Below are 19,876 nucleotides of genomic sequence, written 5' to 3' on the forward strand. Positions count from 1 at the left end.
GACTTACCTGGACCAATCTCACATGGATGATGCATCTGGGGATAAATATTCCAGATGAATGACCAGAAAAATCTTTTTAGGAGAAAGCCCATAAGTCCTATAAGTATGTGAATGATGCATGTATTTGTCAAGAATTTCCTGAACCAAACTTGCTTGAATGATGCATCTACTAGGGATGTACACTACTTGATTAATAACTTAGTATTAAATTTTGTGTTACTTAAAAAGAACTTCAATTGAAATAAGCTCTGTAAAGTCTGATTATCTGGGTTTTTTTTAGAAGAAAAAAAAGATTAAAGAAAGATAACTCTTAATTGCTGAAGGAAACATTATATTCTGACTTTAAAGTAGTTGCTTTATTATGTTTTCTGACATGTATTTACTTTATCATACCTTTATTGAGGATACTTTTGATTGGCTTATGAGAAGGATTTAAAACTAAATAAATATTAAAAAAAAGTACATATTGCATGTTAGGAAAAATGCATTTGAAAGATAATGATCCAGTCATTTTAAATAATGACTGCGAAATAAAAGTCTGTTATAATCAAAATCTGATCCTTCAAATAAACTCGATGCATAACATAATGATTATGCTTAAATACTGCACTAGATTGTTATTTTACTGTACTCCGGAGTAGTAAAATTAAAATAAATTTTACTTCATTGTTTTTATGTCCCAATCAAGTGATGGTAAATATTTGTGAAAGGTCAACAAACCTGAACAATTTCAAAAATTACACCTATGAAAGAATTTAATTTGGTATGATAAAACTATTGATTATAACCCTGTGAGGACAACAAGGTGAAATAAGGACCCTACTGACTAGACCAGGCCCAGGAAGTGACCTGACTTGACCAAGGTCACATGGCACAACTCTGCTCATGTAGAACTTTTTAAAAAAATTATAATGGAGAAACTTACTTTTTGCTTTTCTCAGTCAGGAGGAGATGAATGCTGATGAAGATGGGGACCCCGATGATGGCTGGGGGCATCACATCATCTCCTGGGGATGTGGAGAATTCGGTCAGCATTGCCATGGTTACAAGGAAGACGTGGAATTCTCCAAAGGCCTTCTGAAGGGATTCCCCTCGGGGCAGACCAAATTTATTGCATGTGGGGCTAGTCACACTATTCTAGTCACAGGTATATATATTTTGTTTTATAGTTACTTTTGAAAATTTATACAAATTTAAAAGATGAATAGATAACCCAAATAGGACACTATGTATTAAAAAAAAACAATATTTTTCTTAAAAATTTATTTATAGAAAAATTATCAAATCTGTATCTTTTAATATTCTCAAGATATACCGGGTAAGCAGTGCATGAATAAAATATCAATCTCAAGATACAAATGCGAGATGTGAAATACTGACAGACAGGTATATACTATGCAGGCAAGCCTAAATGACTGCTCTGCAGGTGATTGACACCAAAAAAAATCATCAATTTTTTCAAACCATTATGATTTTAATCCTTTAGGAAGTTTTGCACGGTATTCAAAATGTTGAATTACTCTGACAGCTTTAACTAGAGGTACTGTGAGCAATGAGCTCACTAAATGATACCCCCTGGCTCCCATATCATTATAAAGGCAAAGTCCATGTCTTGCTCTGGAAAACCTGCAATAAATGTCAGATCAAAAAAGTAAAATACAAAGTGCACAATGGCATTATATATTTATAAAGAATCTGTGAAAGTATCATTAAATTTTATCCAGTGGTATTGCAGGAGTTGCAGATAAGAGATGGGTACCCCTCAGTAGTATTGAAAGAATGGCAGTGTCCATGTTTTGCTATGGGAAACCCGAAATATGTGTCCAATCCAAAAGTAAAATAGGAGGTGCATAATGAACTACGTAACAAAGATTCTGTGAAAGTCTCATTCAATTTCATTCAGTGGTATAAGAGAAGTTGCGAATAAGAGATGGATTACCCGAAAGCGTAACAGACAGACGTACAAACAAAGAGACGAATGGATATCCCGATTACTATATACCCTCCCACTTTTCAAGCAGGGGGTATAATAATCAAAGTACTGAAAGTACTGTTAGACGGAGGCTTCATGTATGAGAGAACACAAAAGAAATATATATATCATACATAGCTGTAAAGAATATTTTGAGAAATAATGTGTAGTTTTTTTTTTTCAATTCAACATTTTTTTCAAAGGATACTCCAATATTCATGAGGTTTTTGGGATATTATAATTTCATCTTTGTAATGTAAACTTCGCCATGATTAAAGTTCACTGTTATTTAGATGAGATACTTTCAATATTGAACCTTTCAACATAAGAAACAGTAATTGACTAGGCCTGGTTGACATAAAACTTAGACGGGCTAACTTTTTATCCCAGTTTCACTTAAAGAATATATAGTGGAAAAGTGAGACTGAGATCAAAAGTGAGCTTGTCTAATATAAGTTGTATGCCCCCAGGCCCGGTTTGATGAATGTAGGTCTAGTATGTTCTAGTCATGAGCCCACTGGCGGAATTAAAAGGGGCCCCTGGCCCCCTCCCTTTTGAGTCCAAAAAATACGCAATATTTGATAAATGAGTGTTTTAATTGTGGCTGTGGGCCCCTTCCCTGACCTCAACTGGTCCCCCCTTTTCAGAATTTCTGGATTCAGCACTAGGCCTCAGCCAGTCAGGAGTTTCCATATTTCAAGATATCTTATTTATAGGTCACAGAAACCTACTGTTAACATAATTATGACATGTAACAGCTACCAAAATCAAAATTTCTCGGCCTTATTGTAATAATGTTATGATATGAGCTAACATGGAAAAAGAAGCAGCCAGGTAATTGGACATGAACAACATAATATAGTACAGTTTGTCTTAAACCTTTGTGATACAAAATGGAGTGACCTAGCTTGATGCAACACAGATTTTTCTTTAAGTAATATAAAGTCATTAACATGCAATAAATGTTCGTGCCAGAACACAATTTTTTGAGTGGAATAAAATATACTTTCTTACTTAAAGTGAACAGAACAATAAAGTTCATAATACTTGCTATTTCACAAGTTTAAATTGTTTTTGGAGAACTGGGGTATTGCTTAAAATAACAAAGATATATCTTGACAAATTTGACAACCAATATTTCTGGAATTATTAAATGTAGTATTTTATCATATGACAGATTTAACCCAAAAAATGTCTTTCTTTACTCGTATACCAGTGGAAATGGTTGTCCTTTTCAGTTTATCTGTTTAAAACAATCATTAACAATGAGACATGATTACAAATTACGTAGAGAAAAGTAATAAATATATAACTATGATTTCTGCTTTTCAGTTACTCTGTTCAATCAATCACTTCTCCAATGATGTAGGTTAAAAAAAGTTGACATGAATACCAATGATCAGAAATACATGTAATCTTGTATATAAAAAATAATTAAAGTTTGAGATGTGAAAGAGGTAAAACACAAGTATCAAATAAGGATCAACGATATGACAATAAGACAACTTAATTATTTCAGAAGATATAATTTTTAATTATTAATTAGGATATAATGTGATAAATCATGTAAATCCTATGAACCAAGATTTGGGTTGTACCCAAGGGTCAAAAGTTACAAATGCATTTTGATCTCAATATCAGAGTTGCCGTTTGTTTCTCTCTTATCTAATGTGAGGGTACCCCAAACACTCAAACCGCTTGTAGAAAGTGTAAATCTATTTTCATGTGTTTCCTAAAATTATACATAATTACAAATAAAGAATTCAAAACTATACTGTTAATATTCCTACAGATAAAAATACTATGCATTTGTTTATTCATCGATCCTTGTCAGACTAAAAAACTCCATGAAACCTATTGATGCAAGCGTCAAAAATCGGCCGCAAACCAATTTATCGGCCCTTTCAAGAAGAAATTAGAAAAGGAGTGAAAATGAGATTACAAACAGCAATCAAGCACAAAAAATTCCATTAAAACTGAAATGCTTGATCTATTATTAAAATATCTTATATTTATACCTGCGACATAAAACATTTGCATGCGGCATTGCAGGATTTTCTTCAATACATAATACAGGTACATCTGCGTCTCCACACTTAGTTTGATACAGGCGAATTCTGGTGGAAGTTTTTACAATTAAATATAAAACTAAAGTTTAAACTTATCTATAACTAGAGATAGTTTTTACTTTAATAAAAGAAGCAATTGATAAGTGGGGTTCCTCGATCACTCTTCGCGGATGTTAACCCCCCCCCCCAAACTCCCTCTAGATCCGCCACTTCATTTCTTCTCGTTCTTGTTTTGGTGTGAGAATCGGTGGGAAAAGGCTCGGCATATTGTAAAACACGCTTTATCATCGTCTGTTGGAACAAAATCTCCTAATATTCTGTCTGATAAAAAATTAACAGTAAATTACATTCTTTTTTAAATATTCCGTAGGAAATGTATTTATATGTACACGTCATTTTAAAAATATTAGACAAATCCTGTTTACCGTAATTTCGGGAATATAGGTCGATACTTTTTTTCTCAGAACCGCTGGGGTCGACCAATATTCAGAATTCGACCTATTTAAGGCTCAAGTTTACGAAAAATGCCCCCAAATCAGTAAAATTTACGCCAATTTCAAAGCAAATCTGTGCCACTTTCGTAACTTTTTTGATTATTTTCGCAAAAAAATTAATGCTCCAGTAAACAATAAAATATTTATTCTATAGCTTTCTTACAAAATAAGTTCCATTAATTATCTGTTGATGACAAAGGAAAACAACGTTGCTATATCTATTAAATAATTCCTCAACGTATTATCCATTAACATCATGCGGTATCCATCTTGTGAAGTTAGGAAGTCGCGATCGTGTACTAAAAGTAAAACCGCAACCGTATCAAAATTTAAAATACGGAAAATTTTCACGATCACAACTGTTGTGTTTTTACCATTTATTAGTAGCGATAAATTGAAATAGTATATCAAATATTTTTTATTGTCTTATGGTTATTTAAATGTAAAACGAGTGAAATAATCAATTCAATTCCTAAATTTAATTAAAAAAAAAAGTCATTACTGTTTTTTTTTTTTTAAATATTAATTAATTATTTACCGGTATACACAGATTGGCTTCTAACAGAATTTTAATTGTCTGACAGATAAAGGGATTTACCGTACACTGTGTACGCAAAGGTGTTTAACACCTGTGTTCACTGTTGGTTTAAATGCCTGCGGGGCATGATTAAGAAACCCACGTGCCATTATAGGGTATTAGTGTTACACATCATTGAACAAACAATGTCGTGAAATTCATGTTGAAAGTCAAATTGTGAATGTACTCTCAATTAAAATTTATAAATTAAACTTATAGAGTGTTAATATGATTTCAATTCTTTACTGTTGCTTGATATATACATTCAATGGTCATTTGCGTGTTTTAGCAAATCCCTGGAGAAGAAAAATAAAAATGGCGGACATCGAAGTAATTGTCGTCCACCGGTAAATAATGTTTGAGTAAAATTTATTAGGAATGTGTCCAAGTTGTTCTGAAATCGGAATTACTATTCTTTGGTCTCGGGTATCTCCCGATTTATAGCTGTAAAATAATAACGTATTTACGTGTTATTTATGCCTCTGATTTAACAACAGTGTGAAACTACGGAGGCATTGAACAGGCAAGTTGGAGAAAAATAAGTAGTTACACAATTCAAAGAAGTTTTAACTACATTTTTTTTTACAAAACAGTATTTAATTGCTGTACTCATTAAAATACCTGTTTATTTTCTTGATACGTTCATGTCACGGAATAACCCCGATAATTTTAGGGGTTTACCTGTTCTGATACGTTGTATCTGCGTTAAAATCTTAAGAAAACGGGAAACAAAGCCTCGTCCTATATAGTAAGTTCGACCTATCTTAGGATTTTTCAAAATTTAAGGCTGAAAATGAGCCTTTCGACCTATATACCCCATCGACCTATATTCCCGAAATTACGGTATTTAGAAAAAGTAGAACTGTTTGTTTATACTTGTATGTGACGCGATCTTTGTTTTAGACTATGCCTATCCTTGCGGTCGGTGTTACTCAGAGTCGCTCTAAAAATAGAATTCTCAAGGTAATGAAAACAATTCCACCGATAGATGGTGCTTGGGAAATCTTTCCTGTTTACATTCCATGGGCAAGACAATCCCTATACCCGGAGGCTGTCATACAGCCTCCGTCTAAAAATGGTCATTTTATAAAACATATAATACAGTTCTTGTAAATTTGTTATCTTGGAGTTATCTTTCTTGTGCCAGGAAAAGATTTTTGAAAAACAAATTGATGAAGAAATATTGTTCAGGAATAACTAGTGATTAAGAGGGCATATGAATAGTTTTCAGATATATATCTGATATCAAATTGGCATTATCTTTAGTAAGTTCTGTTTTGAATTCAGGAAGTCCATAAGTTTAAATATTTTTTATCATTTCTAGTGCATGCATGGTTAAGAATTGCAAAAATCAAAAGTTATTTTTAAGATCTATAATTATTGGATTAATTTTAAGAATAATGGTTGTAATTTTGGCTAAACTATGTCATTCACATGATAATCTTTGGTTAGGAAAATGATTGATTTAAACTAAATGTTCTCGTTTTTAACCACAAAGATGCTAGTGTTCATTTATTTCAAGTGCCATCAAATGACAGAATTCCATTATATGAGTCTTCAGGGGAACAGAAAAAACCTCAGTGGTTTAAACCGAGATTAAACAAGAATTCTGGTGAGAGTTGCGGGAGAATTAGTCTAACAAGCCGTGGAGTTGGAAGAGGGGACTAAAAATGTCAGGCTGTGACAGATGGGGCGATGGCTAGCCTGATATGGTTATGCACTACAAGTGGAGTCCTCTGAATAATTTAAAAATTTCAGGAGACCCCTCATGCGCATTATGCTGAAGTAATTATAAAAAATGACCTTTCTACTGCAGTGGTCATTTCCTAGCCCAAAATACATGACAAAACCACTGGTGTGTAAAATACAAATAAATAGTACGGCTCGTCATTTACCAAATTTGATGAAGGAGCATCTCAGGAAGTTATCTCTTGAGTTTTTTGTGAAAAAGCACAAAATTAGCTGTCACTTTTTTGTAAGCCTAGCAGAAGATTGATCGTTAATCCAATACAGAAAAAAATGAGTTTTTTGAGGAATATGACATTGAATTAGCCGAGTGGATCTGTTGTGCAATTTCAATAAAAGGGTCTCTAATAGAAAAGATGCAGAGAGATAGTAATCCAGCGTGGCAAGTTCCTCAGTCTTTTTTATGGATAGGAAAAAAGGGATATTTTTCTTCAATAAATTTTAGAAATGGAAAACAAACATGGCCAGTTAATGTTGTTTGTTGAGAATGTCCTCTGTGAGTCACTGTGTGAACAATCAATAAATCAGTTCAAGAGGGCCAAGAAAAAATATTTTAAATCTATACACATTTTGAAATAAAATGGTAATTTGAGTTTTGACTTCAAGCAGGTCTTAAGGATAAATAACACAAACAAACTTTTTTTCAGAAATCAGCATTATTTCTCATATATTTACATTTAAATTGACAATCTGAATAATGTTTACCAAGTAGAGTGGGAGAATTTTATAAGATTTTGTCATGAAGTTAAAATATTGTGCAAAATTTTGTATGGAATTATACAGAAGGCAAAATAAAATCTCAAATCTAAGTACCAAGGAAAACCTACGATTTCTTTATATTTCAGGGATTTATTGTTTATATCAATACAAATCAAAATCAGTCAAAAAATATATATCAACCCGCGCATCCATTTTTTGTTTGTGGTAAGTACCCTTAACACTAGCTGTCACTTTGTTCTTCAATAATTGGCAGGAATATATATAAAAAGCTACATTTCACTGTCCAGAAAATACCAGTCTTTAAATTGTCTCTTTATGACTAGCCTACAAGTTGGACATGGAGTTTTGGACCAGAATTGAACTAAATTTAAAAAAAACTTAAAGACGAGTACCAGGTATATATGGTATTCATCCTTAATTTTACAGTAAAACTTCATTATCTTGAAAATTGATATCTCGAAACCATGAATATATTGGATGAGACCCAACCACTTTTTTGTGGTCAGAAGACCTAGCTATTGCTATCTGTTTTCCTCCATCATTGTAATAAACTTATGAACATTTTAATCTTCTCTAGAACTGTTCAACCAAATTAATTATACCCCCCCTCCGAAGGAGAGGGGGGTATACTGTTTTACCCTTGTGTGTCTGTCTGTCCGTCTGTCTGTCCGTAACAAATTTTCGTCACAGTTTTCTCCGCAACTACTCGTCACAGAGGCTTGAAATTTTAACACAATTTTCTCTTAGGTATGCCATGCAGTGGGATACATTTTTGGTCAAATCCGATGTCCACTTCCTGTTTGTCTGTGCATCTGTCCTTTTCATACATAACAAATTTTCATCACAGTTTTCCCAGCAACTACTCATCACAGATGCTTGAAATTTTAATTCAATCATCTCTGAGGCATGCCATAAGGTGGGATACATTTTTGGTCAAATCCGATGTCAACTTCCTGTTTGTCTGTGCGTCTGTGTGTCATACATAAGAAATTTTCGTCGCAGTTTTCTCAGCAACTAATCATAACTGATGCTTGAAATTTTAGTACACTCTTTGTTGAGGCATGCCATATAGTGGGATTAATTTTATTATGAATCTGATGTCAATTTCATATTTCTCTGTGCATTTGTCCGTAATCGAACTGTAATGTGTATATTAACATGATAGTTTTTGTCCACATCAGAGCGGGGGTATTCCTAGTGAGCATTGACTCACAGATTTCTTGTTCAACTAATTTTTGCAAATATCCTGGTAACATCTATGAGTAAACAGGATCAAAGAATAACTATCTTCAACTTTCCAGGAAAGCATCACTTTTCTGAGAACTGGCAAATGGGAAAGGTCACTCAATTTTTTTTTTTTGTTTTTTTTTTTGTTTTTTTTTTTTGTTAAACCCCTGTCACACCAGGGCTGCCTCCTCATGGCGACTGCACGGCATCCTAAAAAAATGCAAAACGCTGAGGTGATCGCAGTAGAGTCTCCTACAGCGCCGTGACAATGCGGCGAGATCTCCATTGAACGCCGTAGGGTCTCCTAGAACGCCAGAGGACGGCGATCACTTTTGGCATGCACAAAGTACGTTCCGTGTGATCGCGGTCTGATAAGAACGCAGTAGAAACGTAGTATGATCACCTTAGCAGCGCGGTGAGATCTCCAACAACGTAGTGGGAGCTCCGTACGAACGCCGTGAAGACGCACATGATCGCGGCACGAACGCAGTGATAGTAGACTGCGCTTCCAGGGAGACCTCACGGAGATCTCGCTGAGTCCTTGGAGATGTCACTGCGTTTCTATCGCGTTTTTACGGCGCTTCTAATGAGATTTATCGTCTTGTGATTTTTTTGACTGCGATTACACTGCGAAAGCACGGCGTTGTCACTGCGATCATTGCGCTCCCATGGCGTTTCTACAGCGTCCGTTGGCGATCACAATGCGCTTTCATGGCGTTGTTAGAGCGTTGTCAGCCAGCTCACAAAACAAGAGCAATGGGATCATAATTCCAACGTATTTGTTGCACTAGGAGCATTATTTTAAGTAAAACATGGAAGAAAAATTACCACAGAACTTGTTTTGTTGTTTCACTCAAATTTTGTAGAAAACTTTTCAGTGTGTTTATTTTCTTTTACATTCATAATAAAATCAAAGAAATTTAACAACACATATGAACCGATAAAATTGAAAAAAAGGACTTTAATCATAAAACTTTTAATAATTCAGTACTAAATTATTTAAATAGAACATTTTTAATTATCAAGAATTTTTCTTGGCATGATTAAAAATCTTTTTATGTAACTTGAATCTAAAACAAAAATATTTAACATTCCTTCTGAATATATATATCAATAAGTATAGATCGCATTGTGAACGTATTGTGAACGCAGCCAGCGCAGTGAGAACGCCGTGAACACGAGGTGAAAACTCCTAAGGCGCCGTGAAAACTCCGTGGGAGCGCTGTCAATCGCCGAGAGATCTCTGTGGGAACGCAGTAGAACGCCGTGAGATCACCGTAGAATCGCGTCCGTCGCCGTAGGGACGCCGTGACATCTTCACATTGTGAAAATTTTACAGAAATTTGTGCAGTTTTCCTGCGATTCCATGGCGATTTTAAAAATTTAACAACGCCGTAATGACTCCGTGTGAACGCAACTTGGTGTGACATGGCCTTTATGAGAGTCAAGTGTGAGTCTGTGTAGAACTTAGAGGTTAACCATGATTTCATTCAACTGTTTATTATTACCTACATGTCTAATGTATTATAATTGCATTTCATTACATAACAAATAAATCATGGTTATGTCTGCCCAAACTTAACACTGTGTTGTCTTACTTTATGTCATGTCTGCAGTTCCTAAGTTTTAGGTTAAGGAAATTAATTGAATTTCATGGTCATTGTCTAAGGGACAAGGTCGGGGCTAAAGCCACCAAAATTAATGTAATCTTTAAAGAGCTTCTTCTTTACTCTTGAACACCAAACAGTCAAACTGTAATGATTGTAATAAAGATGAAGTATGTCCTCTATCATAATTTTCAAATTCTTGGTCCATGATCTGGAGGTGTGATGTTAGAGTGTAGTTCAATAAATCGTATTTTTAAAATGCATGAATTGTTAAAAAAAATCCTCATCCCCCCTCCCTGAGTTCCCCTTATCTATGATCACCCTACTTCTCTTGTTAATAATTTTCAGTTTATTTTTGTGATATTATGTTATTGATTCCTAACATAATTGTATTAAACCCAGGTGACTCTTACGGCCCTTTGGCCTTTGTATGTTCTCATAAATAACTTAAAACTAAATACTTTAGCATTGTTTATTTTTTTTAGAGTACTATTCAGCAAAAAAAATTTATTGTGCTGAAAAATTTAACTTGGCAGATAAAAGGAACCCTTTGTTAGTTTTTTCTCCATAAGCTTTTGACCTTTCATACTCTGGTCCAGAGCGGCAATAACAAATATTGGCCTGGTTGTATAGCAGACCATTAAAGGAGACCAATGTCATCTTAGGAATCTAGCATTTCTTCTCCTATAGCAATTCCAAGGGATAGCAATGACCATCAAAATTGATCTCACAGAATTTATAGTGTCGACTTAAGAATTGAAATATTCATAGAGACTGGGCACTCTAGTATTTTGATACATTCATAAAAGCAATTTTTCCGTGAACTATAGCAATTCCCATTAATGGGCAGAAATCAGAAAATGACTAGATATTGTAGATTTATTCATGATGTGACAACAGAAATTAATCGCTTATTTCTGAAGATGAGCAATAAGCAGTCGAGAGAGCAATCTTCAGTCATAACCTATTCAATCCCATAATTCTATCCAATGCAAATTACTGACAATGGCTTAACATTGGAAATATGGAAATTTTATTTCTGTGACTTATTTGTCTTCATTGCATTATAGCTGAAATCTCATTTACAGTTGCAATAAAAAAGAGAAAATTGAAAAATAATAAAATTTGGAGTTTAATGCATGGTCTTTATTGTTTTGTATTTCTAGACTTAATGACAAAAATATATGTGAAAGTAATTTTCTTTTTGACCTTCATATGACCCACACACTGATAATATTCTATTTTATGTTTCAGATAACAATGAAATATATTCCTGGGGAAATGGAAACAGTGGACAGTATGTATACATTATTCTTTTTTCACTCAGAGAAAATATTCATGTTCAGTTTCAAATACTGTAAATCACTTTATTCGCAAGAACTTCATTTTCATGTAATTATACTACATGTATAATCTCTCTGCTAGCGAAAATTTTCTTCTCATGTAGAACTGTATTATAAAGGCCGGATTATATATACATACAGAAACCAGTCAGCTGGCAGAGTTTTTCACTAATAAATACCAAATAGCTTACTCGCGAAAATAAGGTGTCACAAAAAAATACAGTGATCATCAGTAGTACATGTTTCTCTGTAGTGATATAGAGTGTTTATGTATGTATGTACATGTTTATTTATTAATCTCGTGTTTTTAGCTCACCTGAGCCTTCAAGTGAGCTTTTCTGATCACATTGTGTCCTTCGTCCGTCCGTCTGTCCGTCTGTAAACTTTTCACATTTTCGACTTCTTCTCAAGAACCACAGGGCCAATTTTGGCCAAACTTGGTACAAAGCATCCTTGGGTGAAAGGGAATTTGAATTGTTAAAATAAAGGGCCAAATCCCTTCACAAGGGGAGATAATCAAGAAAAGACAAAAATAGGGTGGGGTCATTAAAAAATCTTCTTCTCAAGAACCACTGGGCCAGAAAAGCTGAAACTTATGTGAAAGCATCCTGAGGTACTGTAGATTCTAAATTGTTAAAATCATGACCCCCAGGGATAGGGCGGGGCCACAATGGATAATCAAAGTTTTACATAGCAATATATAGGAAAAATATTTAAAAATCTTCTTCTCAAGAACCACTGGGCCAGAAAAGCTGAAACTTATGTGGAATCATCCTCAGGTAGTGTATATTCTAAATTAATCCAATCATGACCCCTGGGGGTAGGGCGGGGCCACAATGGGAAATCAAAGTATTACATAGAAATATATAGGAAAAATTTTTGAAAATCTTCTTCTCAAGAACCACAGGGCCATAAAAGCTGAAACTTATGTGGAAGCATCCTGGGGTAGTGTAGATTTCAAATTGTCTAAATTATGATCAGTGGGGTAGGGTGGGGTCACAATATGTATTACAAGGGGGAAATCTAGTAAAGAACAGAATGGTCAAAGCTTCTCAGGTGAGCGATGTGGCCCATGGGCCTCTTGTTAGTTGATACTACCTGAAATTTAGACCAATGCTGTAATCATGGGTAAATGTTTGAATTATCAATTGCCGATTTGCTATCAACATTAACACAATCTCTCACTTCAAGTCAATTTAATGAAACTTCTATTTTTTAAAAATCTTGCATCTATAGCTAACTGCATGACAGCTTATTAATTATAATAAATTCAAATCTTCCTCTCAAGAACCACAGGGCCAGAAAAGATTTAATTCATGTGGAAGCATCCAAAGGTAGTGTAGAATGACTCTGGGGGTAGCATGTGGCCCCAAAGGGCAATTGAAATGTATAGGTTTTTTAACTTTGAATTATTAATTTGATGACCATTGGAAATGAAAAGGAAATATCCTTATGTTAGTCAAATTTCTGTATCTGATGGCATTTGAAATGAGAGTCAAGACTTCTGAACCTTTCTGCTAGTCTGAAATTGCCTAGTATTAAATGCAATATGATTTGGAGACCTAATCATTACATCTCATAATTAAATGCCAAGAAAAACAAAGGAAAATGCAAAAAGTCCCTGATAAAAAATTGCGAGAGACGGTACTGTCCTGATTTTCCAAGACGAGGTAATTACAGGATTCCCCTACCAGACTAGTGACTGACAAAACATTATCTAGTTATTAACCCCGGGGCAGTACCGAGGCAAAAGAGGTTGTCGCCTGGTGACAAAGGATCAAAAATCATATTTGTAACAGCTAGGCAATGGAAAGGATGTGACATTCCAAGAAAAAAAAAATACCATGATAGATATTCAACCATGGGTCCTCATCAGAGTTAAGTTTTGTAAAAGGAATTGCATGTGTACACCTCTCTTTAGGTCCTCTGTAATTAAAATGGAATTGATGACTGAAAAAAAGGTTGGAAAAGAATAAGAAAGAAAGCCTTCATTCCATGTCTTAATTGTAATTTCACAACTTGATCATACTGCGGGTGTTTGAAGATGTCAGTTTAGATCATGCATTAATTCAGTTTGTGTGAGCAGAGGTCTTTTCAGAGTGTTGCATGGATGTCTTGGGGGTTACAATGCCGTGCCATGTGGTTGAAGCCTCCATCACACCCTTTGTAATGATGGTGTCTTCTAAAGATTCTCTAATCTTTTCTATTGCAGATTAAAACACAACTTTTGACACTAAAGTTCATACATTTTTAACAGTGACAAATGTGATCTCTGAGGTTTTGAAAGTCCAGAATAGTTCTGTCTCGAGTTGGTTACACTTGTATACAAGCATTGCAGAGACAAGATGAAGAAACTGTAGCTCTTAATGTAATAGAGCCAACAAATTTCATTCACCAATGATTAGCTGTGTTTTATTACCTGGCTTAGTGCTGCGATTCCTTCTTCTTGTTCATAACATGTGAATATATGAGGGGCTTAAAATGTTATAAGCTTAATTTGTTATATCTGTTAGCTTCACAATATGTTTAAACCCAAGGGGAATAAAAATCCCTGCTATAAGTGTCAATTCATTATAAGCATGTTTTACTATATTGTGATGTACAATTCTATGATGTTTCTGATTACCTGCTTTTCCAGGGTCTATTCTCCTAGTTTATGCCTAAGATGGCATCAAATGCAGGTACTACTGTATGTTCATAAATAATTACAGTACAATTACATTTTTTGTTCTTTGACTTTTCATCTCAACAGATTATCGAGGTAATTACTAAATACTCTGACTAATTGGATAGCAAACTTCTTCAATGCCATTTTATTACACCAAAGCACACAAATCCAATAGTCCATGCTAGTACAGTGTATAATGGGGAAAATATGTCCCATAAACCGTGTTTGTTAGTTAGCCATTTTCTCAAACTCTTTAATTTTTATATTTTTATAAATATAACCTTATAAAAAATAATTTATATTTATTCATGTGATCAGGAGTCATTACCTTATGTACTAAAAGAAACATAACTATAGTTAGGTACTTAAGGTTTATTATGAGCAATTCATCTTGCTTGTTCAAGAAATGTTAATTTGTTCTGACAATTATATTCCTTATCAAAAACCATATATAAAAAGGTCACATATTTTGTGACAGCATTGTATTATTGAGGATCATATAAATAGTTGTTAGTTAAATGTATTAAAACTATTTGTAAATCCAGAGACATTGGAAGATATTATTGATCAAATCCATATTCTGTACCGCTAATTCAATTTATAACTGAGGGTTATAAATGTCACCAAGTTCATAGAAATGTATCCATTAAACAAAAAATGTGCACAAATTTATGAGTGTCTCCACACGAATCCTGTTCTATTGCATGATTGAGGGGGGTCTCGGGGGACCGCCAGTGTCTAACCCGGCTTTTTCAGGTCGGCCCACTAACGCAATCTTGGTGACAGCAAATGACACAGGAGGCTAATTCCTGCTGTACAGAGGCCTAAGTAACACCAGCTTCCCTTACATGTGGAGGTGATAGCTCCTATAACTGTAAATGAGATGAAATTGATTAGGTTCAGCCTTGATGACAGATCTCCGGTCCCCCGTGACCACTTCATAGTGTGCAGTTCTGGTTGAAAATTATGAGAGCTATAAATTTGGCACAGTACTTGTCAGAATTTTCTCACATGCTGCGGCAAGACTAGATGCAGGCTTCAAGCCTGTCTCATTAATGCAGGATATTTTTTCCTCAAGTTAATTTGATTTTCGGTTTATATCATATCACCAAAAAATACAGAGTAGTTAAAATATTGATTCCAAATCATTTTCCTTTGAACCAGGCAGGGTATTCAATTTCCTTGTGTCAATCTGGAGTTGTTATTTTGCGGGCTGCTGTTAGATTTTTTTTTCATTATTAAATGAAGATGCACTACAGTTTTTTCCTGGAGTGTTTTAGTGCGCCAGATTCAAACTATAGGTTTATGTAGGGAAAAATGATGAATCATGATTTCATTTGCCTTTTTTCATTTCTTCAGAGTAAACAAGGTGTCTAAAAACAATTGTGTATTTTACAAGAAATTTATGAAACGAAAAAGTAAATTTTTTCCAGAAAAAAAATGAAAACATTTTTATTTACACTAGGACATTTTGTTTTATGTTTTTTAAAGCAACCATTTACAATAATTCAAATAATTTAGACCTTTTTAGCTCACCTCAACGAAGTTGGGGGGAGCTTATGTGATACCCTCGGCGTCGGTGTCGGCGTCCCAGGTTAAGGTTAAGTTTTTTGGCGCAGTTTTCTTTTTTTAAGCAATAAAATTTACTGGATTAAAGTATCCCCCCTATTTACTACAGTCGTGTCAATTCCACCTAAAATTGTCACTTTTTCCAAATTTTGGAACATTGCCAATTTCATGACCTATTTGCACTAAAACAAAATGAATGTCAATCATTCTGTCTATGCATTTAAGTAGAACTAAACTTTATTCTTTCACTACAAAATAAAATATTTGAATAATTTTTAAAGTTATAATTTTATTTCTCCTCAAAATATGACTAAAACGTTAAAAAATTACCTCAAATTTTGTTGCATAAGAGCTATTTTTAGTAACAGGCCTTACAACTTATATGGGTTTGATTAGCTCAGTAAAAATTTGTCTGATTTCCTTTTATGCATTCTACATTTTGCTCACAAAAGGATGTATTCGCTTTAACAAAAGAATTGACCTATAGGAGAGAACAATTTCCCGGAAAAAGTGACATTTAAAAATCAATCTTTATTTGTTGTTTTCTACCGTATATATGTCTATTTTTTTTAAATTTGTATTTTATACCTAAAATTTATTATTTATAACTTGACAATAAACCTCCAAAGTTGATCGAAACACCATTTTGTCCTTTAAAGCGTTGATTTTTGCATGAATTTTGGCCTTAAAGTCCATCAGGGCAGGCCTGCCCCTAAATAAAATTATGATATTTTGATAGGTTATGATGTAAGGAATAATTTAAGATAAGATTTTTTTAGGGGCACCCCTGCCCTGGGGTCGAAATTCACAAAAAACCTACAAAAAATAAGGAAACCAGATTTCCAAAATCTTCTCTAAATTTATGCCGTTCATTCTTATAGTCAGACTAGCTCAGTTGATATATGCCCTGACTTTTGCACCTTGGATACTCTCTTTTTTGAAGTCGGGGGTTCGAATCCACCTGGTACAACACTTTTCAGTTTTAAATTTCGCCTTTTCAAAGACCATTTTAATTTTTTTTATAGACTTGTGTATTTTTCCTTCAATTGTTTATCCCTTATGCATTCCCATTCTTGATATCAGAAACACTAAAGAGATATTAAATCGTAACAATCCAGTTGTCAGTCAGGTGGAACGAACCTCAGTATAAGCACACTTCTCCGAGGACAAGAATAACTCACTATGTGTTACTCAATACAGGTATTCCTGGCAGCATTGAGCTGCGATGAATTTCAATTGTATATATCCCTTAGAATTTAATCACATTGATTTAGGCTTCATATTTCAGTAAATGCACTTACTTGGATTTCATGTAGGCCTTTATAATTTGCACACATTAAAGATAAGTTTTTATTATATCTACGGATAAATAGCCTAGACATTAAGAACAGAATTTCAGAGGCAGTAGACATTACCTTTATGCACAATGAGAAGTAAAGACAAATATCAATTATAACATTTGGAGATAACAAACTCAGAAAATCAATAAAAAGGGTTCCTCCTATCTCTACTCACTGAAATAAAGATTTAGGAAAAACAAATTGTTATATGTATTCGGCCTAATGTCATTAATTAGAACGGAAATCGACAAGCTTTTTGTAGAGAATAAAACCAAGCCCGGTCCTATAGGTCAGATCCCTATTTATAATGAAGTGATCCTTTGAAGGCAATCGGAGAAACCTGCTTTCGGACAATTTTGCATGGTTTTCTCAGAGACAGGCTGTTAAGTACTTCTATGTCCTATATTGATTAGACATGCATGGAAGATGCTTCTAGTGTCTTTCATTGTACCAGTCCAAGATTCAGATGCTGCAGTTTAAACAAAGAAATGACCAGATAAATGTTTTTTGGAGCAGGTTAACATTTTTGGTGTAGTTTTTGTTGTAGGTTTCATTTCCAAGTAACTTTAAGCCCTATGTCGACCAAACTTGCATGGATGATACATCTAAGGATGCATACTACCGGGCTTGCTTCGGATGCTGAATCTGACCTACATTTTCCGGTTGAGTGAACAGGTAAAAGTTTTTGGTGCAGGTTTCATTTCCAATTAACTATAAGCCCTATGTTGACCAAACTTGCATGGATGATACATCTAAGGATGCATACTACCAGGCTTGCTTCGGATGCTGAATCTGACCTACATTTTCCGGTTGAGTGAACAGGTTAAAATTTTTGGTGCAGGTTTTAATTCCAAGTAACTATAAGCCCTATGTTGACCAAACTTACATGGATGATACATCTAAGGATGCACACTACAGGGCTTGCTTCGGATGCTGAATCTAACCTACATTTTCCAGTTGAGTGAACAGGTTAAATGTTTTTGTGCAGGTTTCATTTGCAAATAACTTTAAGCCCTATGTTGACCAAACTTGCATGGATGATACATCTAAGGATGCACACTACAGGGCTTGCTTCAGATGCTGAATCTGACCTACATTTTCTGGTTGAGTGAACAGGTTAAAGTTTTTGGTGCAGGTTTCATTTTCAAGTAACTATGAGTTCTTTAATGACCAAACTTGCATGGATGATACATATAAGGATTAAGGATGCATACTACCGGGCTTGCTTCGGATGCTGAATCTGACCTACTTTTTGTGGATGAGTGAAAATGTTAGTTTTTGATGCATGTTTCATTTCCAATTCTATGAGCCCTATAATGAGCAAACTTGCATGTACGATACATCTTAGGATGCACATTAATGGACTTGCTTCGGATGCTGAATTCGACATACATTTTTCAGATAATAGACCAGGTAAAAGTTAAGGTTGCAGGTCTATTTCCAAAAAACTATAAGGCTTATATAACATTGTATAAACCAAACTTGCACAAATGTTGCATCAAGAGATGAAAACTCTCAAATTTGCTTCAGATGCTGGATTTTGATTACATTTTCATGAAGAAGAACTAGATTAAATTTTTTATGTAGGTCTATTTTAAAATATCAGATCAGAATTGCTTAAATATTTTCATTTTTGGAATGTACACTTTTTGTTGGTGAATTGTGAGACTTTGCCTTACTTAAAGACAACATTCGTTGAGGTGAGCTCTGTAATCTCTGATTACCTATGTTTTATTTTGATAGGAAAACAGTTTGCCACATAAGAAATATCAAAGCTTCATTATTACATATTGGACCAAAAAAAAAAAAAAATGAAATGGATAAAAAAAAATGTTCCCAGCCTTGAAGTATATGACTATATGTTTTGAATTATGATATATTCATTGCATGATCATAAGGGAAATCAGAAAAATCATATTCCCCATTTCTTGGCTGAAGAAATTTTCATGTTTCCCAAACGTTCATGCAATAAATTATTATACTGAAACAAGCAAGAAAAAAAAACCCACCTAAACATTCTAATTGGGCACCGTTCTCAAATTCACTTTCAATTTTAATGTAAAGTTACTGAAACCCTTGGACAGATTAGCAATTTTGTGACGTGAACCAGGCTGTTGTGCTCTCTACTTCCCTCTGGAGTTTTTGTTCAATGAACAGTACTATGTAACTATTCCAGGAAAATGTGCTAGTTATTTGAAGAGGTTAGATATGAAGAAAAGCATGCTGACAACAGGGAAATATGAAGTTTTATGGCCCTGTAATGTGATAATCTAGAACCAATCATATAACACATTGTTTGGAATAAAATTATAATGAGGTATAAATTGATATAGTTTTTGTTAGCTCTACTGGTCAGAGACCAGAAGAGCTTATGCGATAGTAATGCGTCCGGCGTCCGTCCGTCTGTCCGTCTGTCTGTCTGTAAACAATTTTTCAAAATGCTACTCCTCCTACAGTTTTGGTCTAATTTCAATATAACTTGGCACACAAGTAGACTACACTAAGATACATAATTCTATATATCGCTTTTTGATTTCGATAAAT

At 34.2% G+C, this 19,876-nt stretch overlaps 1 protein-coding gene across 3 annotated transcripts in view; it reads left to right on the forward strand.

Annotated features, from left to right (window-relative positions):
• The first annotated feature begins 948 nt into the window (after window positions 1-948).
• Window positions 949-19,876, forward strand: part of LOC134233868 (X-linked retinitis pigmentosa GTPase regulator-like) — a 48,671-nt gene continuing 29,743 nt past the window's right edge. For all 3 annotated transcript variants that reach the window (XM_062715922.1, XM_062715921.1, XM_062715923.1), the window contains exons 1-2: window positions 949-1,147; window positions 11,667-11,709. In XM_062715922.1, coding sequence (XP_062571906.1) covers window positions 952-1,147; window positions 11,667-11,709 — 239 coding nt within the window. In that variant the 5' untranslated portion in view covers window positions 949-951. The remainder of the gene's footprint in view (window positions 1,148-11,666; window positions 11,710-19,876) is intronic.

The sequence above is a fragment of the Saccostrea cucullata genome, unplaced genomic scaffold (assembly GCF_032062105.1).
Source record: "Saccostrea cucullata isolate Sc308-1 unplaced genomic scaffold, CSIRO_AGI_Scuc_v1 ctg432, whole genome shotgun sequence".
Lineage (NCBI taxonomy): Eukaryota > Metazoa > Mollusca > Bivalvia > Ostreida > Ostreidae > Saccostrea > Saccostrea cuccullata.